The following is a 23,799-nucleotide window of genomic DNA, read 5'->3' as shown; positions in this document are numbered from 1 at the left end:
TGTTTCTCTTTTAATGTTTCAATAACAATATTTATAATTCCTTAAGTTTCAATAAGAAAAAATATATTCAATGTCTATATCCCACTCCAATTTAACGTGATATTCACAAAGCTAATCGAAACATTGTCAGCATTAACATATTTGTATATGTATGTAAACGTCTTGGGATTATATTCTCAGGAAACTTAACATAGTCATATATATGGACTTAAAATACATATATATATTCATTTTCCCAAGTGTGTGTTTGCATAAGTGGTGTGTACTATTTGTATAGTCATTGTACGTTTTCTTCCGTTCATATAGGAGAGTCTTCTGTTCTTAATCGTTTTGCACTATTTTTTTTTGGATATCTTAACTTTTGCGACTTTCCGTAATAAGTTAGGTTGGCCGTTACACTGTGAATTATAATACTCAGCAATGGATACATCAAAACTGAGTGCCAGGTATGTGGATTCAGCCTAATGGTAAATTTTGTCAACTTTTTCGATTTTCGCGTAGTTTTTAAAATATGTATGTGTACTAATATTGTTTTAACAATCTATTCTACATTAGGTACTCGAAAGTTGAGTTGTTAGCTCTAAGATATGAAGGTAAAAGTCGACAGCGCCCGCAATGTTCAACTCGACTTGAATTGCAGACACTAGGTTTTTGGAAAATTAATCTGAACACAGCTGCGTTAAACGTGTCTAGCACATATTTAAATCAAAACAAGAACCGACTTTCTCCAGAAGCAGATAACTCGAGCTTAATTTGTTCCAATAGCAGCTCATTAAGTTCACGTCGCGCTATGAGAAATCGAGAACGGGCAAACAACTATTACCAGCGCTTCGTACCTACCGATTCTGTTCTAATAAGTGGGGAGGATAAAGATAAGGATGCGCCTTCTCATGGACAGCCCTATAAGTCGAATATCATCGATCACCGTAGCATATCATCTTCGTATTTAATGCCGGCATTTGCAAAGAGGCGTTTTGTCATATCGAAAGGCAGCAACAGCGAGGAAAGCAACGAGGGGATAAATACTTGTGCAAGCAAGGGCAAGGCACCCAGTTCGCCTAGTCGTAAGGGTAGCGAGTTGGATACTGCTGAGACATGTTTGAATTTTGTTCAGCCGGATCACGACCAATGCATGTCATCTTCACCCACATTTTCAACATCCCGCCAAGAAAGGCGGATTGGTAGCGGTCGGCTGTTGCCAAGAAGTGATAATTGGGATTACAAAAACCAGAAGACCGTAGAAGCCAGCATTGAGAATGAAAAGGAAACATCTCCAAATGGATCTGGAAGTACAAGCGGTCTTAATCAGCACAATCAAAGCCAACATCGTTCTCGCACATTCAGTGGAAGGTTAGTTGAACGTGTTCCCGAAGTCACCGATCGTCGTTTTCAATATGACTCCAAAAAGTCTGTTGATCGTCAGGGAATTAATAATCGACGCATTTCTGGTAAGGAGCCTTTCAGTACTCAAAGCCGAAGTAAGCGTGCCAATTCCTATCTCATTCACGAAGAACCTGAATGGTTCAGTGCAGGACCTACATCACAGCTTGAAACTATTGACCTCCACGGGTTTGAGGACTTGGAAAACAACGAAGAGCGATCCGTTGGAGATAAAAATGATCAAATTCAACAACTTCATAAAAATTTAGCTACGCAAGCAAGCATCGATGAAGCTTCGATGAGAAACAGCAATGACAGTTTAAATTTGCGCGAAGTAAATCCAGGTGACGAAATTAAGCACACTGACGAAAATATAGTGAATTTTATTCAAAACTCAACGGATCTCGGCCATCCCAATAAAAACAAACCGATTCAGATGCAGTCCAGTCAGAATCCTGAAAGTGAATTTAATTTTGATGCTTTTCTTAACATGCATCCCTTGGATAATTCTCTTTTGGTAAATATATTGCAAAAACGTGATTTATGAGGAATGAGTACCTAATCCATTCAGACCTTACATGAACATTTAAGCGCAGACAAAAATATAAAAAAAACTGCGTTTTATAAAGTTAAGAGACAACTTCCGGGTTACCTTTTTTTGACGGATCATTAATAGCTTTCAAATAAACTGTAAATAATGATATTTGTACCCGTTACTCGTGGTACTCTACTCTATATACTAGATTCGTTGAAAAGTATGTAACAGTCAAGTATGTCAAGTCAAGTATGTATGTAAACAGAAGCGTTTCCGACTATATAAAGTATATACTCAAGAATATCAATCAATAGATCAATAGCCGAGTCAATCTAGCCATGTCCGTCTGTCCGTATGAACGAACGAACGAATAGAAGGTTGAGATCTAGCTTACAGACTCTAGATACAGACGCAGCATGTTGCCACGCCCACTCTAACGTTTAATTTTATGTAAATTTTTCACCAATATCAATATCCCAAAAAAATGCGTTAGTCGAGTTCCCCGACTATCATACGGACAGGCGGACATGGCTAGATCGACTCGGCTATTGATCCTGATCAAGAATATATATACTTTATATAATCGGAAACGCTTCCTTCTGACTGTTACATACTTTTTAACGAGTCTAGTATACCCTTTTAATCTACGAATAACGGGTATAACAATAACTGTAATTACCGCTAAGTGTTGCACTTCCTTTAGCGGACTGACAGGTATCTTATAATTAATACCCTAGAATTTATATTTTAAAGATAAGCTAATCATTATTTATGGTACATTTGCAGAGTAATGATGGAACTGGAAAAAGTGAGGCAAAAGGAACATCCCGTTTTAGCCGATGGTTTCGACAAAAAGAAGCTGCGAATAATAATGAGTTTCCAGGGTTTCGGGAATCGCATACTCAAGAAAAACGTGGTATGTCATGATTTTTAATAATATATCAAAGACCTTAAAGTTCACTTTGTTCTTAAGGTATTCCAAGTGTTAAGGATCTGGAAGCCCAAATGACAAAAGTGGATATGAGGACGGATTTAATAAATCCAATAGCAGGGTCATTCTGCCAGACAGTGCAAATGGAAAAACCTATTGCTAGAGACACTGAGGCATTCAAGAAACTTTTGCAACAGTTGGGCTCTCAAGCCAGGCAGCAGCATCCATGCAACGACGATTGTCGTACCATAAACCTCTCAGATATAGCAAATCATGTACAGCTTGAGTCAAAATTACATCAAAAAAAAAATTATGGTCATTTGCAGCAACCAGAGCTAAGTGTTAACGTGCCAACCATGCCAACTAGTAGTCATGTATTTTTGCAAAAACGTTTGGAAATCCAACATTTAATTCAAAGTAAGAAATGTTTCAAAGTTCCGTGTCTATACACTTTTTCTTGAATACTTAAGTCCTTTTTCTGGTCCTTATGGTAAAATAATATGAGGTTTCTGGCTGATTAAACATTAATATTATAGTTTACATATACACGTTTACCATCAGAACGAGAAATTATGTAAAGCATATCTGGTAAAAACTACGTGTCCTTATTTTAATATATTTATATATAAATATATATATAAAAATTATATAATTAAAATTATAACGACGATTATATATATATTATATATATATTATTATATATATATTATATTATATATATATTATATATATATATATATATATATATAATTATAAAATAATAATTATAATTATTATATAAATATTATGAAACCAAAAAATTTTTAATAATAAATAGGACTTCATTGCGGAGACGTTTCACATGAATTATTGGAAAAAGAGTTAGCTAATCCCAGCACCCCAGCAGCCACAAAGGATGTCATTGCCTCAGTTTTGAGTGAATATTCTCATCCTAAAAGAAGTCCGGTGGTCACAGGCGATCCCAATATTTTTACCCAACAATTTCAGCCTCAATCAGTCCATCAGCACTACTCTCAAGGTAAGTAATTCTCGGTTATATGGTAAATCCTTAAAATTCAATTAATATAATATTTGATTCAGTTAAAGTACCTTATATATTACTAAAATCATTTGTAAAAATCCTTTAATATAATTCTAGAATTGCATTCGCAAAATACTGCCAACCATACGATTAATCAGCTAATTTCCCACGGTAACTCTCCAACTCCTTTGGCATTTACTCCTACTTCAGTTTTAAGAAAAATGACAGCCGATAAGGATACTCAATCACCAAGCACTTATTGTCAGAACCCACAATATCATGTACACCAACAAAATGCCAAGCAACTTGGTACACGTGAGAGCGTACTTGAGCCACAGCTGACCGCAACAATGGCTGTACAGCCCCGAATGATATTAGGCGGAGGAAACTTTGCAATTGGCCAAAACAATCAACAATTGTCTCCCAACATGTCACAAAGTCGCAATCAACAAGTGTTAAAGTGGACTTCTGGCAATATGCAAATGGTCCATGGAAAAACATTTGGTAAGATGCACAAAAAAGTGTTAGCTATTATTAAGGTACATTTATTAGTTGAAGCTTTGTTTTTTGGTATAAGTTTTATTTACTTGTTCTCATAAACCTGATGTATATGTATAGGAATTTCAAGAGAAACTATTGAAATGGTTAAATTACCATAAAAAGCGTGCAAATACGCAAGTTCAAAATTCAGTTCTTAAAAGAGGACCATTTTCCTGAAATGGGAAAACTGGATGCTTTTTATAACCGTTACCCGTAGAGTAAAAGCAAAGACATTAGAATAACAAGATGCGCAACGGCCATACATTGGTTGCGCCAAAGTCATTAGAATGATGAGTAATAGAAATTACGATTAATTAGGGGAATTTTTTGAAGTGGACATTTTCTTTGCTGTAATGTAGTTCTCTGTGTGGCAAAGCATTATTTTATTCTCTAGAAATCAATATCTTTGTTAACAGCGCGATATAATAAACTTGAGATCTTCGACTTCTGTATTGATGGATTAAAAGAATTACACGGATAAAGGTACAAATGGACATTAATGCTCTTACTTTTACTTACATATTTTAGGCCGACCTATTCTGAAAGGAGGTCTGAATTCAATGCCGCATTGCAATTCTGCACTTCCTCTTACTGCCCATAAAATTGAAATGCAACCCACTCATCAACCTCATCTACAGCATCAGCAACTTCGATTTAAAGCAGATCAATCTGTGGAATCAAATCTGAATACTGAAAATGTTCACCAAAACATTGCATCTCCTGTTGGATGGCATCAACTTTATCTGCAACATCAGCAACAACATCATCACACACGACAGCAGCCTAGGCAAAGGGTGATTTATGGAGAAATGCACCGGCAATCAAATACAGAAATGTCCCCGCCAGTCCCAGGTGGAATATTACAAATAAAATTAGCTTTATAAATCATCTAATTAGTTGTCTTTATTTAAGGTTTTTCTGATAGCTCCGATTCCGGTAATGTGATCAAAACTAATAGCCTCACATCTCCTAGCTACCAGAGAGATGAGAGGATTTCATCTCCAACCAATCAATTGGCGCAATGGTTTTCCCCTGAGCTTCTTGCAAGAGCCTCTGCTGGAAAACTGCCACTTTTAAATGTGAACCAAGCACTCAGTTTAGAAGAATTTGAACGAAGCATTCAACATTCCTCAGGCGTTGTGCATAACTAACTTTTGAAGATAGTTTTAAGTTCAATACAGCAAATTTTAAAATGACACCGAAATTAAATATTTTCATGTCTAAAATTCATTATTTCTTTATGTTTTGGAGCATATCTGTATAGGCACAAACCTATTAAATAATTCTGGAAACATTACACTTTTAGCATATTAAAGTAGTTTTCTATAAATAAATATACATTAACTCAAACTATTTAATGTATTTGCAGAATGTAATCATTATATTGTATAAAATTATTTTACTGTAAATAACACGCATTATATAAGTTTAAAAAAAGTTACATTTCTTAAATCTCAGTATATTAAATAGGGTCTTGCGCTGGGAATTAACTTTATAGTTATACCGATTACGTTGCACGTAATGGAAAGGGGTATGTAAACAGGAAAAAGAAAGCAGTTCAGACCCAATACAGTTTATATAGTTTTACAGTTATGCGAAATATTGGCCCACATTTGTATATATATATTTATGATCAGTCGAATCAGCTTCCGAATCAATATATCCATGTCCGTCAGAAAGTCAACAAACAAGTATCTCTATTTTAAAGCTTATATTTTCTAATCGGTGTATTTATAGCTGGCAGGGGAAAAGTCGGTAATTCAATTAAACGTAATAAGAAATCATAGATTTGTTGTTTTTAATCATATGTTCTTATGATGTTCTACGTCTTGTTGAAGCTACCTCCTAATTTGTTATATATAAATTGAAATAGCCAAATTCTAACTTTGCTGGCCTATACATTTCTCGAAGTCCTTTCTTTAGGGGCAGATTTTTCATCGGGTAGAAATTCTCCATTGCTCTTGTGAACATTTGTTTTGGCTGAAGCTTCATCAAGGTGGGTCTGTTTTGTGCCGGAAAGGCACTTGAAGACGCATTTGGGGCAGAAGTGCCTGCCTACAGCAAAACCATTTCATTTATGTTGATTTGGCGCCGAATAGGATAGTCTAACTTAATTTAATATGTATTTACAAGACATAACTTAAAGTAAATAAATAGGTTATGGAAAAATGCAGTTTTAGGTATTTTAAAAACATCATAATCAATTCTCGCCAATTGTAGTGTATATTGATTTCAGTCGGAAGTGAAGAATATATATTCTTCGTGGGAACAAAAAGGAAAAAAATTAACAAATTAATTTAGGTTTCGTTTTATCGGCATACACCGTTTTTTTTTACATAATTCTAAACAGAATAAAAATCTAACGATTACATCGTAAAATTTTAGAAAATAAATATAAGTTTCGTGGTTCTTTTTGATCATATACCGTTCTAATATGATGTACATTAAATAATTATTGAAATCGGGAAATTATATCATACAGCTGCCAAAAAAACATAGGATAATTTAATTAAACATAATAGATAATCATATGTTTTTACTAGGTTTACTCTATTTTGTACCCGTTACTCGTGGAGTAAAAGGGTATATTCGTTGAAACGTATGTAATGGCAGGAAGCGTTTCCGACCATATATTATATATACATATATATATATGTATATATATTCTTGATCAATATCAATAGTCGAGTCGATCTAGCCATGTCCGTCTGTCCGTATGAACGTCGAACTATAAAAGCTAGAAGGTTGAGATTCAGCATACAAATTCTAGAGACGCAGCGCAAGTTTGTTGACCCATGTTGCCAAATTTGTTATATTCTTATTAGTCTTGTAAATTTCTATCGATTTGCCAAAAAAGTTTTTGCAGCGCCCACACTAACGCCCTAAAACCGCCAAAAACTGCCACACCGACTTTTGAAAAATGTTTCGATTTTTCTTCGTTTGTCTTGCCAGTTTCTATCTATTCACCTACAAAGCACCCTAAACGGTCACACACACATACTTTTAAACAATTTTTAAATTTTTTCTCCCAAAAAAATAATGAAATTTCGCGTTCGCATTCCCTCCCAGTAGCTGAGTGTAATGGGTATCTGATAGTCGGGGAACTCGACTATAGCATTCTCTATTGTTTTTATTATATAAATAATTGTTAAACGGCTGTATTGTTTTGGCCTTTTAAAGCTAACTTTCTTAATTCTTTTAAATTTAGTTGAAACAACTCAAAGCTTAGATTCTTTTAAATCGACACTTTGTGGAAAAAAAGTGTACACGTTTATTTCCAAGGTAAGCAAGTTTATTTCGTATACTGCTTATATATACATATATGTAGACCTGTTTGATTGATTTCGCTGATCAAGGGGTTGCTGTTAGAAAACAGAGACATGCCAGTTTTTTTATTTAAACCTCTTACATAATGTACTTAGAAACTTTATAAAACCAACACAAATTAGCAATATATATAGAATCCAATTATATTATTATTATTTGGCAATAATGCCAAAATTAAAATTTTTCGTTGCTTTGGCTTTTTATTGTTTACTTATCCTTATAATTTATGTTTTGCATCCATGAAATGTTTATAGAGTTAATTCGCTTTATTTGTACTTAGATACTGTTTAAGATTTCATAGTGTACTTTTATAATGATTAACTGTGCTAAATATATTATATATAAGGGGTTTGCAATTTCATACACCTTATCGCTTTTTATTGTTAAATTTGTTGTATCTTCACGTATTTGGACTTCAATGTTTTAAAAATGACATATCTAGACAACTTTGGTAAAAAAAAGAATTAAACTCTAATACAAGTAGGTTAAAGGAACTTTATAATAATTACTCTATGTATGTATATGTATATGACTGCATTGATACTTTCCGGGTTATCTACGACTATAAAATGTTAATAGGATTTACATGTATAATTAATATATTATGATATTTAATTTAGAACTTTAACATTAAATAAATGTAGAATAATTTGGTTCATGGGTAGCATTGATATACCATAGTGTTGGCCATTGAGCAAACATAATTTTTTTAAATTAAACTCATTAAAGAATGTTACTATTTCTCTATACATGGAAAAAAATTATAAGCAAGTTTATATGTTTACATATTTAAACAAATATTCATGGAATAACATAAGTATTTCCATTAGTCGTAGAGTAAAACGAGTTTTGGGGAATGCCTAAAGAATCTTATCCTTCAAAAGTCAACCCTCAATACAAAACACAATCGCCTCTCGTTGAGAGATTTTTCAGAGTCATGTTAAGTAGAATTTGTAATTCGAAGTTTATCTGATTCTTTTATGTATGTATGTATGTTTCTATGTTATTCTGTTTGGAGCATCTATAAAATCGGGAACGTTGGAGCATTACCTTATCTTCTTTTTTGGTGTTTAACTTTTATTTGCAATTACATAATTAAATGTTTACCGGACCAGGGCAAAGTTTTACCCGAAAATAATTATTAAAATTAAACTTAACCTATTTATTGATAAAAGATGGGAATACACGTTGATTCGAACTATGTATGTAAATACAAATTAAGTCCATTCATTCATTTATTTAGACTCGCTCCATATTTACGAAGTACTCTAAGTGCCCACTATTTCAGTAATCTGTCAATAATGTTATTCAAAAGTGTATTCTACGGCTATAAAGCTGTTTTAGTGTGTAGTAAACTTCTGCTAAAGTACAATTTTAAAGTTTCAAACTAACAAATTTTAAACATATACGTATTTGTAAAATAATGTTAGAAGGTTATGATACGTAGTTCACACTTAAGTATTTTACCATTTTGCAGATATGTTGTGACTTGTATGCGATATTACGTCATTTCTATTAGATTAATTTAATAATATATTTGATTCTTATTTACTTTTTTTTTGGATAGGATATAGGAATGTGAATGAAATGGTTTTATTAAAAATGGAAGAACTAAAGACGCTTAAGTCGAGTGCACAACCACCAGATACCCTTTACTGAACCCGTCTGCGTTCTGCGTTAACCCTTCTAGTTTGCGTCAAAAAGGACAAAAGGAAAAAAGAAGTCATCACTCAGCTTAAATATACCTCATATTTTGGCAAGAGTCTCTTTTGTTGCGTTGCAAAATGACAAAAATCCATATTTATATTTTGGGACGACTTTAAAACCATTCTGCTTTGAAAAAAATATGGTTTTTCGATGAAGTAAATTTAAGTTGTATTTATATTTTGGACGACATAAAAATGGTCTGGTATATAGATAATATATTTGACTTGCCAAATTATTCGAAGACAGGTTGCAATTTATGAAGTAACAAAACTTCCTGTTACATAGATTTAGCTGAATACGATTTATAAACTGTCGTCTGTTATGATGATAGCATGATAGTTAGCATTAACGATTTAGACTCTAACTACGTAAATATGACCCCAGATCAAGTTTACTTTCAATGACCATCATATATTTTTTTCAGTCTACTTTTTCTTTCAAAAACTGTGCTCCTACCAAAAAATTCAATAATTCTATTATAATTCATATGGTAGCTATGATTTGATAACTGTTTTGGCTTGTAAATAACGTTAGTGTCTATTGAGAAAGTGAGTTGTTGGTTTTAATTTCCATAACGGGTACCAGATAGTTGAGGCACTCGGATGTATTTTCGTGAATTCGATCACTGTGCAACCTTTAAAAATTTTAATAAGTATGATCAACAGATACCGAATTCAATTAAAGAATACACACACTGAGGGTAGGATTCGTATAACATATTTTACAATAAAATAAAAATACGTAACTGAATGTTTGATGTTACTCGTGTCCAATCATGTTGAGGACCTATGTATTTCTCTAAGTCCTTGGTTCAGGAGTCAGATTCGCCATGTGTTAACCTATACTGTCTTATTTTATTGCACAGTGTTTTAAAGTGGGATTTTTCCTCACGATTAATCTTACTTATTTACTCTATGACAGATTGGCTCAAACCGTTCGCCAACTTCAGGTAGAAATTCTCCATTGCTCTTGTGAACATCATTTGTTTGGGCTGAAGCTTCATCAAGGTGGGGGCTATTTTGTGTCGGAAGGGTACTTGAAGACGCATTTGTTCCAACCGCAACTCCTGTTGGGGCAGAAGTGCCTGGTGCATGTGTGCGACTATATCCAGAGCTGGTTGGCGCACCCTGAGCTACCGCCGCTGCCGATCGCCTGTAGACAGTGCTGTTCATAGTCAGCTTGCGAACATTCTTGTCCGGGTGAAAGACGAGGATGTATACTTTAGGTGAATAAAGACATACAAGAGCCACTGATGCACTTAGACTTATTGAAATACACAATGTAGTAGTTTGCACCTAAAAAATGCAAATATTTTGTTATAGTTATTTTTACAGTACAATTAGCTTGAAGCAAGCAGCTCAGTTACAAAACGATTCCATTTATGTTGATTTGGCACCGATTAAGAAAGTCTTACTTAAACCAAAATGTATATGCAAAACATACCTTAAAGTAAATCAATAAATGAAGGAATAAAAGTCGTTGTAAGTATTTTTAAAACATCTAAATCTATTTTTACCATTTATTTACCCTTGCAGAGAGTATTGATTTCAGTCAGAAGCTTGCAACCTTGTGAAGAAGATACATATATTCTTCGTTGGGACAAAACGGAAAAAAAACACTGAAACAAATTGCCTTGCCTTGATCGTTGGGCTTTTTTTTTTGATGTGATATAGTGATGTGAGCCATGCTGCCACGCCCGCACTTTTCAATAATGTGTTTATATTTTTTCATATTTTTATTATTCTTGTAAATTTCTATCGATTTGCAAAAAAATTTGCCACGCACACCTGTAATGCCCTAAAACCGCTACTGCTACGTACACATTTTTGAAAAATTGTTGGAAATTTTTTCACTCATAATTATCGTACCAAAAAAATTTACTTAATTTTTATCGATTTGCAAAAAAAACTTTTTGCCACGCCCACTCTAACGCCCTCAGGCCGCCGAACAGGTCACGCCCACACCTTGGAATAAATTTAAAATTTTTTTTATTCCCCAATATCTATAGATATCCCAGAAAAATTATGAAATTTCGCGTTCATTCACAATATCTGATGGTCGGGGAACTCGACTATAGCATTCTCTCTGTTTTTCCTCAAAGAGAGCGGGTATATCAGTGAACAAAAAACAACAAAATTAGTAAATTTTCGTGCAATGACAAAGCACAGAACATAAGAAAAAACTGAGCCATGCTAATCTGCGCGTTAGCGCAGAATATAATTATTGCAAGTGAATATATGCGTCGGGTTGCCGAAGTATCCTAGATTAAATAAAAATGTGGTTTGGTAATTCATTTGTACAATTGTATTTTGCAATTGTATTAATGTTAATAAAGTCACAACATTAATTTAACAAATACATACCTCATAGGAATTTCCTGTTCCAAAATATATGGGCACAAACGCAAGCCAGATTATACATGTGGTATACATGGTAAATCCAATAAACTTTGACTCATTAAAGTTTTCAGGTATTTTTCTCGTTTTAATTGCATAAATAGTGCAAACGGTTATGAGAATCATATTATAAAGCTGAGAAAAGAGAAAGGACATGTCTTGTATTTTGCACTTAAGAATCACCTCTCTTCGGTCTGGGTAATAGAATCGAGTTCCTGGTGGTTCAACTACCATCCAAATCATTGTGATTAGCACCTGTATTGCTAAAAGGATTTAATATTAAATAAGGACATTTAATAAAAGTTAATATTTTACCGATCAGAGAGGTAGTTATCACCACTTGTGATTGTGGACTAATATACTTAAGGCGCTGTGCTGACTTAGAAGCAGAGTGAAAGATTCGTGAAATTCGATTTGTTTTTGTTAGCAAGGCACTGTATATAATGGAAAACCCAACTCCAATGCCAAACCTTTGTAGAACACATGAGCCAATTGTTGGCTTAGCTATCAGTGCAAAAGTATTACAATAGCAAACCAGTATACCAAAGAGAAGAGTATAGCTTAGCTCTCGTCCCGAAGCTCTTACCAATGGAGTGTCATGATTTTTTGCAAATAAAACTATTACAATACTGGTCACTGCAATACCAAAAATTGCAATGGCCATCGGAATAAGCGCAAACAACGAGTTCCATTTCATATACTGGATGTCTAAAGCATAGCAGGAAAGCTTGTCAACATAGGGCCAAAGTCCAGGACCGCAGTCCTTACACGTAAACTCATCATATACGTATTCAAAAGATTCACAGCTGTCGCATATCCAGCAACAAGTATCCCCCTACAACAATACAATTCTTTGTGAAAATTACATAATTAAATTGACTCAAATGCTAATTACCTGTTGTTTCTTAATCATTCCGACCTCACATGGGAGTGAACAGGCCGAAGTAGGTTGTTCGGTTTCCTTGTTCCACACAACTGTTTCTGAGTTTAGTTGCAAACCATTAAACCATTTTCCAATAACCTGAAAATGAATTTGACTATCGTTAAACGCACTACAATTCTCACGTTTAAATATATATTTTTGTTATAGCAAATTTTTAAAATAAATACGATTTTGAACACTCTTTTACAAAATAGTACACATATTCTAGTGTGTCGTTTATGTCTTTGTCGTTTTTTAAAAAATATAAATTAAATGTGTACATAAGAATGTTGTCTGTGTTGAGTCCGTGTAATAAACAAATAAAGAAATTTACTATATATACTTGGAATCTCATTTTTATCATATTTTTATCATTTTTGCATACATATTTGCATGTGTGTGATTTATGGTACCTTATACTGATATCCTGAAGAGTTTTCTAGCCGTTGATAATTCAAAATGTCGTATCTGGCCAAACCATCGCCCTGTCGATCAAATTTAACTTCGCTGCCAGCAAGATCTATTCAGGACGAACCATAAATGGGATTATAAAGATTATTATTATGTATATTATTAAGTAATTTAGACAAAATCAACTACTCAACCTATGAATGATACGTTTAAAAGGTAATTGTTGTAAAAATCCTTTCCGTCATAATTAGCCATGTCAGGACACGCTTGGGACTTAGTATCAGTCGAAATTTTTCGATACCACACAGTTTCGCTTTTTAGGTGCTTCCTTGTATCTGTCGTTTGGTCGCTTTGTGTGTTGCATCGATCATTATGCAAATTATGAAGTGCATAGGCAAATGCGTAGACGGCATCCACAACAAATTGTGTCTTTGACTCCTGTTCGTATCTGTAATGAGACATATTCTTTTCTGTTTCGTCTAAATCAATTTTTATTTAATTGAAACAATAAGAAAGCATGTCGGGAGTGGTCAGTTCTCTGCATACCTTTGATAGAGCCTTAAAAAATCACTTATACGATACATATCATATTTAAATGTTTATTGAGTTTAAGCTGGTGTTCCACAGGGTAGTGTCCTCGGCCCCCTGCTCTACTGCCTGTATAGCCATGACATGCCGCAGCCGGATGTAAGCCTTTACGGAAAGTCAATGTTGGTCACATTTGCCGATGACGTGTGCGTCACATACAGGTCCCGATGCGAGCACGACGCAGCCGATGGTATCCAGGACTTTGCAGATCGGTTCTCGGAATGGGCTAGACGTTGAAACATTGGCATCAATAGCAGTAAATCCAACAACGTCTGCTATACTTTAAAGCGGAGAAGGCCACCGCCCGTCTACATCGAGGAAGCCCCCGTACCACAGCCGAACGCAGCAAAGTACCTTTGAGTGCTTCTAGGTCGCAGACTCACATTTGCCAAGCATGTGACTGACATCAGAACGCGCCTACGTGCTAAGGTGGCGAAGCACTACTGGCTACTTTGTTCGCGCAGTAAATTGTCGCTATCCAACAAGTTGACAATTTACAAACAGATCTTAGCACCAAACTGGAAGTATGGGTGCCAAATTTGGGGCTTGGAATGCGACAGCCCAATCAAAAGGATCTAGGCTATTCAAAATAAGGTAGCAAGACTCATCACCGACTGCGAGTGGTTTGTGCGAAACACCACCCTGCACAGAGACCTGAAACTCGCAACGGCATTTGACGAGATAAACCAGCACTCGAGCAGATACGCTCCAGATACAGGCTGGAGCGCCACAGAAATCGGCTGGCCAGCGCTCTAACCAGATCTCTCCCAAATGGGCAGAATTAATAGAAAAGAAGGACACAAAGGGGCTCCAAGATTTCCCCGTATGTCTTAATAAAGCAATTAATTAATTAAAAAAAAAAAAAAAATTGTTTGCAGCACATGGAGGTGTAACAATTTGTTTTGCCAAAAACAGGTTTTAAGTTTATATTTTAGAATATAAGACCAGTTTCTAAATTATCGGCTTGTATACTATGAAAATATTCATTGTACTCACTGGTTTTCTTTTACATTTTAATATGATAATATGAGCCAAAAAAAAAAAGAGAAAAAGAGCCTCTGCAAGAAAAGGAGGCATGGCAAGCGATTAACAGTTTTGCTGCGGTCACGACAATTGTGGTCAAAAGAGCCAAGAGAATCAACTTGTTGTGAACGGGCCAAGAATTCCCCCGCGATGCAATACTGAGTCCTTTCTTGTAATGTATGTATGTAAGCATGTGAATGTAAGTATGAATGACAAATATTATAACGCCCTTAAAAATTATCTGTCGCACAATGAGCTAAAAATTATTATTCACTTTATTTACGTTCTAAACATATGTATAAACATTGTTTAAAACGCATTAGATGTAAATACAACCTATGCCGAAAAGTATGCATTGCAAAGTAAATGCAACAACTGTTCCCTTGTACATATGTTCACAAGGACGGGATTTTACTCGTAGAGTAAAAGGGTAGGCAGATCGCAAACGGAGAGGGAGGGATTCGAATGCTAAAGCTGAAGAAGGAAAGTACCAAATAAACCAAGAGAGGCTAATTGGTGAGTTTGTGTTTTATATAAACAAGAGGAATTATATTATACCTATACTACACTATATATATATATATATATACTATATATACTATATACTATATACATAGTATATATATGTATATGTATGTATATACATACATATATATATATATACTATAAACTATATACATGTCGGAGATGGATTTTCGTTAGCGTCGTTCATATTTTATGATTTATTTCACTGTCACGCAGCGAGTCGCAATGGTCACTTCTCTTCTTCTTGGAGGCCAATTCGAACTGTCTTTCATCTTCCTGTTTCTTCTTCCTCCTCACCTCCCATTGCGACACGCTCAGCAGGGATTTTCGCTCTCCTTCCCCACAGCGCTCTCATACAGAAATTCTCATACACGCGCTCTCTCTCTCTCTCTTCTCATTCCTTTTCATCATAACTTATTTCCATAGCGAATACACAGAAAGACTTGTAATTAACACTAAATCTTATAAACCATGTAAATTCCCGACACGGCCTTCCTGACTATAACACGTCCTCGTGTTGCTTAACTCAACATAAACTTCACTGTATCTCTTTGTTCTTCATTTTTCTAATGTATCGCTTGACTTCATTACTCATATCATTCAACTCAACTTTCCGTAGCAAATTTTCTTACACTTCTTGTGTCTTCAAATGTTAGTTTGGCGGGATAAACCTTCTCAATCTCCTCTAGAGTCAACGCTCTCTTCCGCACAAACCCAACAATTTGGCTATCAACCATACATTTCATCAGAGATTAGCTTAGTAGGATATTCTTCAACTTAACGCTTAGAGTACAGGCTCTCTTCTACTCAAGCTTAATCGTCTGGCTATCTTACACTAGTCGTCAAATGTCAGTTTAGCAGTCTATACACTTTCCAATTGGAGTACACGCTCCCTTCTGCACAAACTCGACCATTTGGATACCAATCCGCTTACAACTCAATATCGAATTCCTTTTTTACGTTTTTCGCTTACAACTCATTATCGAATTCCTTTTTTACGTTTTCTTCTCTGTTGCCGTCGTCAAGCTCTTCTATTATCTCACGAGTCTCCCTTTCATCGGGCAAACTGCGTACACTATCATGTGGATACTTGTGGATTCGCTTAGTCGTTAATGATTTCAACATGTAACGATCTCCATCTAGCAACTCTACTATAACAAACAGTCCTTTGTATTTAGAATCTAATTTCGTTTGGTGTCTTTCTCCACTCTTTAATAACACATGATCACCAATCTTATATTTTACCACACGGGCATGCTTTTTATCAACTCTGGCCTTATCATACTTTGCATTCCTATCAATGTTTTCTTTAGCCTTCTCTCTAGATTTCTCCAGATCTACTGGCCTTTCTTCGTTGATGGTCAACATTCCCATCGGCCTTGTCTATTTTCCTATCCACAATTCTAAGGGGCTGTGTTAAGTCACCCGACTAGTGGTGCCATTTATGACCAACTGCATCTCACCCAATGCCTCCTGCCACGAACATTCGATAGTCTCTACTGCTATTAACATCCAATTTCGTACACTTATTACTCGCTCATAATATTTGATATATTTTCATCGCGATGCTTCTCGGATACTAGCCAGTTGTGTGTGATAGTTGCCAAGTCAACTCGTACTTCCACAGCTTTACTTGTATTTGGCTGTGCTTCTACAGCTACAGGATTCCTTGATAAGCAATCAACATGAGCCATTTGGCTTCCTTTACGATATTCAACGTGGAACTCAAAAAGTCGCATGAATGACCACTATCGATGCACTCGCAGGCTCAATACCGCCTTGTCCTGACTCGCCTTAATAGAATTGCAGTCCGTATACACAGTAAACTGTTTACCGATTAAGTAATAACGGAAGAGCTTGATGGCATTAAAGACTGTCAATGTTTCGAGCTCATAAGAGTGGTATTTAGATTCTGCTAACGTGTTGCATTTGCTATAATACTCGACTACCCTGCGTTTTCCTTCTACTTTGTGCAATAACATAGCGCCATAACCATTTGCGCTCGCATCTGTATGCAATTCAACTGGAAATTTGGGATCAGAAATGATTAATACTGGATCACTGATCAGGACTTTAATGATTCTTTGACGAATTTCCTCATGTTGTTTTTCCCATTTGAAATCATTTAATTTCGAAGTTAATTGGTACAATGGTTTTATCACTTCCGAAAATCTAGCGACGAACTGACTGAAGTAGGATGCTAAGCCAATAAACTGTCGTATCTGTGTGGTTAAACCTGGTTCTGGAAGTTGAGATAATGCCTGAATTTTTCGTGGATTGGGCTTCAGTTCACCCTCCTTTACAACCAAACCCAAGTGTCCTATTTCCTTTCGCAGAAATTGACATTTTTTTACATTGAAAGAAAACCCTGACATTAATAACACGCTTAGCACTTTCTCCAATCTTTCGAACGCTTCCTCTTCAGAATCTGAGACAATCAACACATCACCCATATAGACCACAGCATAGGCATTAACTAAATTCCCCAGGGCCCGGACTATGGCACGCTGAAAAACTGATGACGCATTCTTTAATCCGAACGGCATTGCCAAAAACTTATATTGACCTTCAGAGGTCACAAAAGCTGTTCTCTCAACAGAATCAAAATATCCAAACTGGAAAAATATTTTCCGCCACGTAAGCGATCAATCTGGTCTGATATTAACGGCAAGGGATACTTATCTGACACTGTATTTGCCTTCAACTCACGATAGTCAATACAAAGCCTATTTGAATATTTGGCCAATATAGCATTAAGTTTTGATTTATCACTAGCAATTGAGTCGAATTCTTTAACATGCTATTGTCATTTATCGATAATACCGTTTGTGTTTTGTAAATATCGAACCTGTTACTTTCTAACATTACTCCAAAACCAATCTGAAAAATATCTTGCCCAATCATCATATCGTATTTAAGGCATTTATTATCAACTACGTGAAATAACAATTCAATATTAAATTCAGAAATTTTTTTTTTTACAGTGGACAGAATTTGCAAATTACTCTTGACAACATTGTCGCCTATGCCTCTCAAAACTACAAGATTATGGCGTCTAACGCCTGGTCTCGTCTCGTTTCTCTCGTTCCTTTCCTCTGCGCTTCTCTTTCGGCACTCCATTGCCTTGTGTCCGAGTTTACCACAACTATGGCACCTAATCGGTGTTTGCATTTTGTGCCTCTTCTTTTCGGGACCTTGCTCGATTCCAGCGAATTCGGCATTTCTGACGAACGAGTGGGCTCTGAGTTGTTGTTGTAGCTCCGCTCGTGTCTTTACGTTCGTTTTGAAAACCAAATGCTGAAGTCTGGGGTCGATATGCGATGTATGTGCCAGAGCCAATGATACCGCAATCTCTTCGTGCGTCATTTCCTTCCACTTGGTCAGTAAAGTTGTAACCAAACGGCTGGAGTACACCGAAAGGTATTCATGTTGATTTGGGCGTCCATTCAGCATGTTCAGCAACACTGCAGCCGTTGTCTCGTTGCCTTCATAGCGTTCCAGGAACAATTCCTTGAACTGCAGCCAGCTCATTCCAGGAAAACAAATTTGCGAAAGCCACTGCGGTGCACTGCCGAGAAGTGATTTGCTGAGCATTATCACCAAAGATGCGCCTTCTTGAAGATGTTCACACAGAATCATATTAGCCGTTTTGCACCATGCAGCTGCGTCGGCGTCAGCTGCTTCGGGGTTGAATGTCGGTAGAGTCGCGGAAACAGCACGTGCGCCAGTCACCAACGCTTTTAATAATTCAGCTATCACTTTATTTTGCCTTTCGACTATCGCGCGTAAACTTTGTTCCGAATTGTCATGTAGGTGTGGTGATCCCACTTCTGATGTCGAGGATGGATTTTCGTTAGCGTCGTTCATATTTTATGATTTATTTCACTGTCACGCAGCGAGTCGTAATAGTCACTCTTCTTCTTCTTGGAGGCAAATTCGAACTTTCTTTCATCTTCCTGTTTCTTCTTCCTCCTCACCTCCCATTGCGCCACGCTCAGCAGGGATTTTCGCTCTCCTTCCCCACAGCGCTCTCATACAGAAATTCTCATACACGCGCTCTCTCTCTCTCTCTTCTCATTCCTTTTCATCATCACTTATTTCCATAGCGAATACACAGAATGAATTGTAATTAACATTAAATCTTATAAACCAAGTAAATTCCGGACATACAGGAAGAAAGAATGGTTTCCGACCATATAAAGTATATATATTCTTGATCCCAAACCTGTTAAGCCCACACTATTGAAAAATGTTTTGACGTTCAAAAACTGTCACGCCCACCCTTTAAAAATTTGTTTTCATGTTATTATTAGTCTTACAGCTTATACATTCAAAACGTCTAAAACGGTCACGACCACACATGTGAACAATTGGAATAATTTTTTCTTATTTTATTCCCCAATATCTATCGATATCCCAGAAAAATAATAAAATTTCGCGTTCCAAAAGTCGGCGTAGTCGACTATAGCATTTTATCTTGTTTTTAATTAGAAATACCAATACTCCTTAAAAAGTGCACAGAGAGCGTTCGCTTTGCAGATGAAGATGAAAATCCCATGAATTTATTATTCATGCCAAGCAATGCCGCATTCGCTCCTCAGAAAAATATAGATGTTGAATATTGAATCCTGATCTTATAGTTCAGATCATGGCATTCATGTTTATTCATCCTGATATAGAATACCCTTTTGATATATAAGTAATAATGCTTTAAAAATAAGCAGCTAGTTGATCGGAACTTACCCAACTTTTTCAGATAACCGGAAACTATCGTCGCATTCTGTTTTTGCCTTGACGCCGATTTTATTGTCAGTAGAATTAACCGAGTTTGAAGCATCAGGTTTTACCGGAAGGGATGTCAGAACACAGTTGAAAGTATCTTCCCAGTATTCAGCAAACCAAGGATTCCTTTGATTTGTCTCTGGGGTCAGTTGCATCATGTAGCGATCAAAATCTGCGATTATCTCTGACTGCAGTTCTACAGTTATTGCACCCTCAGCAATGTCTTCTAAGCCTTCGAGTAGTTTTTGTTGTTTCCCCCAACCATCACTTGCTATCCAATGAAATGGTTGCGATAAGTTAGCTCGTTTAGCTGCTTGTAGAATTCGACGCGCATCTTCAGCTCTTGTAAAAAGTACAACGCCGCGAGCGTTAGGCTTCTTTTGAAGCTTGCTTATAATGGAATCAAAAACTTTGTCGTCTGCGGCACTGGGTACTTTCTCCGCTACCGCTATGCATACATTTCGTTCGGTAGCTTCCTTGTGTAATGCTTCTATTCCATATTCACCTATTTATTGGTTCAATTAATATCATATGTTAAAATCGTAAAAACTGCATTAAATTTTGCACGGCTATATAAAGGCAATACCCTCCATTGGAGAGGGTATATATATTGTGGGAGAAAGAATGCTATAGTCGAGTTCCTCGACTATCAAAAACCCGTTACTCAGCAAGTGGAAATGTGAACGCAAAATTATATCATTGGGAAAAAAAAATTAAAAAAAAAATAAAACTTGTTCAAAAGCGTGGAAGTGATTGTTTTGAGCGGTTTGTAGGTGTTAGGAGGCAAGTGGGCAAAGTGGTATACCGATGTTTCAAAACATTTTTCAGAAATGTAGACGTGGCAGCTTTAGACTTTTTGATTAACAATATATATATACTTTATATGGTCATGTTAACGTGTATAAAAAGGGTATAAAAATCAGAATTCGCTATTTGTAATTATAAATATATAAATTCGGTTTGAATGTAAATATAATACTATATAATATAGTTGCCCAATCAACTGTCAGAACATTAGTTAAAAATATAAATCTTGTTCGGATATACTAGTTCTTATTCCCATTACTCGTAGAGTAAAAGCGTAGACGAAATTCTTTAAAAATATTGAAAGAAGTAGAGGGCCGAGTTGATAAATAGCCGATTTGATCCGTCCGTCCGTCTATCTGTATAAACGCCTCGATCTCAGGAACTACAAAAGCTACAGAGTTAAGATTGAGCATGCGTCCAGTGACATAGACGAAGCGCAAGTTTGTTTCCTGATGTAAACCGAAAATTCCACGCCCAAACTTTTAAAAAATTATTTTATATTTTGTATATATTTTTCTTGTAAATTTCTACATATATATTAAAAAAAAATTTCCTACGCCTACGAAACTGTTAAACTGTTCAACTGTTAAAAAATGTTGAATATGTTTTTTTGTTTTAAACTTTCGTTCTCAATTTCTAGCGGTATTCAAGAAAATGTTGAAATTTCTCCTTCGCACTTTTACTAGCTGAGCAACGGATATCTAATGTTCGGGGAACTATAGCATTCTCTCTTGATTTTTAATTTAATTATGATAAATAATTACCGAAAGGTTACCGGCTTGCAGAAGACTGATTAAGACTCACCATAAGATCCTTCCGAATGTATCGTTGATACGTATGACCAGTTAAAGTTTTTTAGTATGTCCACGAGGGCTACGGATTGGAAAGTGTCTGGTGGTACTGTTCTAGCAAACAGATCAAAGCGTGTTTTGTCCGAAAGCGTTTTAGCGGTTGAGGCCGGTGATACTTGAGGAATATGAAACAAGCGCAGCAAATTGGCCACTTGCAAGGACACTGAACTGTAGGAACCGCCAATAACTCCAAAAACTGGGCCTGACGAAGCATTTTTTTTTAGTTGCGGGCTTGACCCATCTGCACACTCATATACTGATGTGTCTAAATTGTTTAGGGATGCTCTGACAAATTGAAGCGACTGATTGAGGGCATATGTGTCTCTTGAACAGGTGTCAAGTATATGGACTCCTATCGTAATTCCCGGAAGTATGTTGGGATCATTGTTTACACGATCTATAGCATAAAGCATTGCTTCCAGGCGTTGAACTCCCCTATTATATACTTTTGGTCCGCAAGGAGCACCTTCACCTTTTTCATGGACCGGAAATAGCCCACCAAGTATTATGTCGCCAGGCAGAGAAACGGACACTGAATCCTGAGTATGTGTGTTACTACTTTTTAAGTCTACTACTTGACTCCAGGATAAAACCATCACGACGACTAAAATTGTTCCGTTATTTTTTTTCTGTTTCATCTTTTTAAAGACACGTGGATAATTTAGGTTAATGTATTAAGCCCGCAACGTAAATTACAGGTTCATGTTTTTGCATGTCCTTGGTTGATGCTTATCTAAGGGAACCAAGAAAATTCTATAATTAAAAATATATTACAAGTTTATCATATCTAAACAGAAACAAGAGTTAATGAAACAGTCGAGTTCATCGACTGTCAGATACCCGTTTCAACAATTTTTTGTCCTATTATAGAAATCATAAAAATCAAATCATTAAATGAAAAAAAAAAAACATGAATTGTTCATGAAGTGTGGGCGTTTTTAAGCTAAACAAATAATAAAATAAAAGAAGAGATAGATAGACTATCAGCTGGGGGAAAAGCGAACGAGAAATTTAATAATTTTTCTGAAATATTTACACTCTACGAGTAACGGGCATACCGATACAATTTGGAAAGATAAATAATAAAAATTAAAACAAGTTATAGTTTTAGTTGACTTTTGTACGGACTTTTTTATAGACCGACAGACATGGCTAGATCGACACGTAGACACGTAACTAGATCACGAGTAGGGTCGTTATTAAAACCATGTCAAATTTTTTCTAAACCTAATAACATTAAGATTGATATAAATATACTCTCTGAACGGGTAATAAAACGAAAAATGAGTATATACTCAGCAAACCAGGTAAAACATTATTTATAGGCAACATTTTTGGGCACTTCCAACAGGTGTGGGATTGTCAGAACACCAGGCATTGCTATCATACTTGCTTTTCTATATAATATTGTGGTTCTTGCCTGTGGTAAAAGCACCATTAACACGTAACAGAAAAAGCTTTGGAATGTAAGGACACGCCAAGAAGTACCAAAAAGAATGGTACTGGTGATGGCGTTGCTCTGAAGCTGCAAAAGCAATGTGTTAGCGAAAGCCCTAAAAAATGGCACTCATACTTATCTGCAGTTATTTTCATATATGTAAAAAGTTATTGTAAAATATTGAGTCCTTTAGAATAGGTTTCCTGTGCAACTATCTTATATACGTGTGAAAAAATGTAACTTTTTTCATAAAATTGTGTTTATTTTTTGTAAACGAGATACTTTGTTTTATGATAAACGTTAAATAACTTTAAAATTTGCAATAATTTATGTATTTTATCACTCTCAGAACTTTTTATTCAGAAAAATTATTTATATTATTCACAATTAAATTACCTTTTTTCTCATTTAAATTCTTATACAACTTTATCGCAACATTTCTTAAAACCTTCTTTATATTTCTCTAATACGCGTACGTCTTGTCCTACCATTACCAGTTGGTTGACTGATTTATCCATGATAAGCTAACACGAAATCAGTTCTTGTAGAGGCAGCAGCAGCACAACAACAATCAAGAAATGGGCACCAGCAGCAGTGGCCAAGTAAAAGAACAAC

General features: G+C 35.7%; 2 protein-coding genes and 1 long non-coding RNA gene across 6 annotated transcripts; 2 read left to right on the top strand and 1 right to left on the bottom strand.

Annotated features, from left to right (window-relative positions):
- Positions 1-87: 87 nt before the first annotated feature.
- LOC6620102 (protein cup) lies at positions 88-5,783 on the top strand. 3 transcript variants are annotated; one of them, XM_032723778.1, is made up of 9 exons: positions 88-446; positions 556-1,448; positions 1,512-1,897; positions 2,702-2,831; positions 2,889-3,263; positions 3,664-3,864; positions 3,985-4,371; positions 4,936-5,259; positions 5,320-5,783. In XM_032723778.1, exons 1-9 carry the CDS (start codon positions 421-423, stop codon positions 5,556-5,558), a joined length of 2,961 nt encoding a protein of 986 aa, XP_032579669.1. In that variant the 5' UTR covers positions 88-420; the 3' UTR covers positions 5,559-5,783. The 3 variants fall into 3 exon arrangements, with proteins under 3 accessions (XP_032579669.1, XP_032579668.1, XP_002044311.1); XM_032723777.1 differs by having other exon boundaries at positions 556-1,897; positions 2,702-2,828; XM_002044275.2 differs by having other exon boundaries at positions 89-446; positions 556-1,897.
- A 2,870-nt stretch (positions 5,784-8,653) lies between these two features.
- LOC116801927 lies at positions 8,654-10,191 on the top strand. The gene is made up of 2 exons (XR_004362288.1): positions 8,654-8,936; positions 9,302-10,191. It is a non-coding gene; the product is annotated as an uncharacterized LOC116801927 (long non-coding RNA).
- On the bottom strand, positions 8,917-23,781 carry LOC6620124 (metabotropic glutamate receptor). Of its 2 annotated transcripts, none has more exons than XM_032723912.1 (9): positions 23,581-23,781; positions 21,700-22,479; positions 20,050-20,593; positions 13,365-13,618; positions 13,173-13,279; positions 12,733-12,858; positions 12,153-12,672; positions 11,805-12,100; positions 8,917-10,631 (listed from the first exon to the last, which is right to left on the bottom strand). In XM_032723912.1, the coding sequence occupies exons 2-9, from the start codon at positions 22,382-22,384 to the stop codon at positions 10,341-10,343; spliced, it is 2,823 nt and encodes a 940-aa protein (XP_032579803.1). In that variant the 5' UTR covers positions 22,385-22,479; positions 23,581-23,781; the 3' UTR covers positions 8,917-10,340. The 2 variants fall into 2 exon arrangements, with proteins under 2 accessions (XP_032579803.1, XP_032579802.1); XM_032723911.1 differs by having other exon boundaries at positions 8,917-10,736; positions 23,581-23,779.
- Between the last annotated feature and the right edge of the window lie 18 nt (positions 23,782-23,799).

This window comes from Drosophila sechellia, chromosome 4 (genome assembly GCF_004382195.2).
Source record: "Drosophila sechellia strain sech25 chromosome 4, ASM438219v1, whole genome shotgun sequence".
Lineage (NCBI taxonomy): Eukaryota > Metazoa > Arthropoda > Insecta > Diptera > Drosophilidae > Drosophila > Drosophila sechellia.
Note: the sequence above shows the minus strand (reverse complement) of the source record. Positions and strands in the feature narration are given on the sequence as shown.

Coding starts and splice junctions, on each gene's coding strand:
- LOC6620124 (XM_032723911.1), bottom strand. CDS start 22,384: ATGAAACAGAAAAAAAATAACGGAACAATTTTAGTCGTCGTGATGGTT. Junction 20,594..21,699: donor ACATTCGGAAGGATCTTATG/GTGAGTCTTAAT, acceptor ACCAATAAATAG/GTGAATATGGAATAGAAGCA. Junction 13,280..13,364: donor TTTAAACGTATCATTCATAG/GTTGAGTAGTTG, acceptor CGTCCTGAATAG/ATCTTGCTGGCAGCGAAGTT.
- LOC6620102 (XM_002044275.2), top strand. CDS start 421: ATGGATACATCAAAACTGAGTGCCAG. Junction 2,832..2,888: donor GCATACTCAAGAAAAACGTG/GTATGTCATGAT, acceptor TTTGTTCTTAAG/GTATTCCAAGTGTTAAGGAT. Junction 5,260..5,319: donor AATGTCCCCGCCAGTCCCAG/GTGGAATATTAC, acceptor TCTTTATTTAAG/GTTTTTCTGATAGCTCCGAT.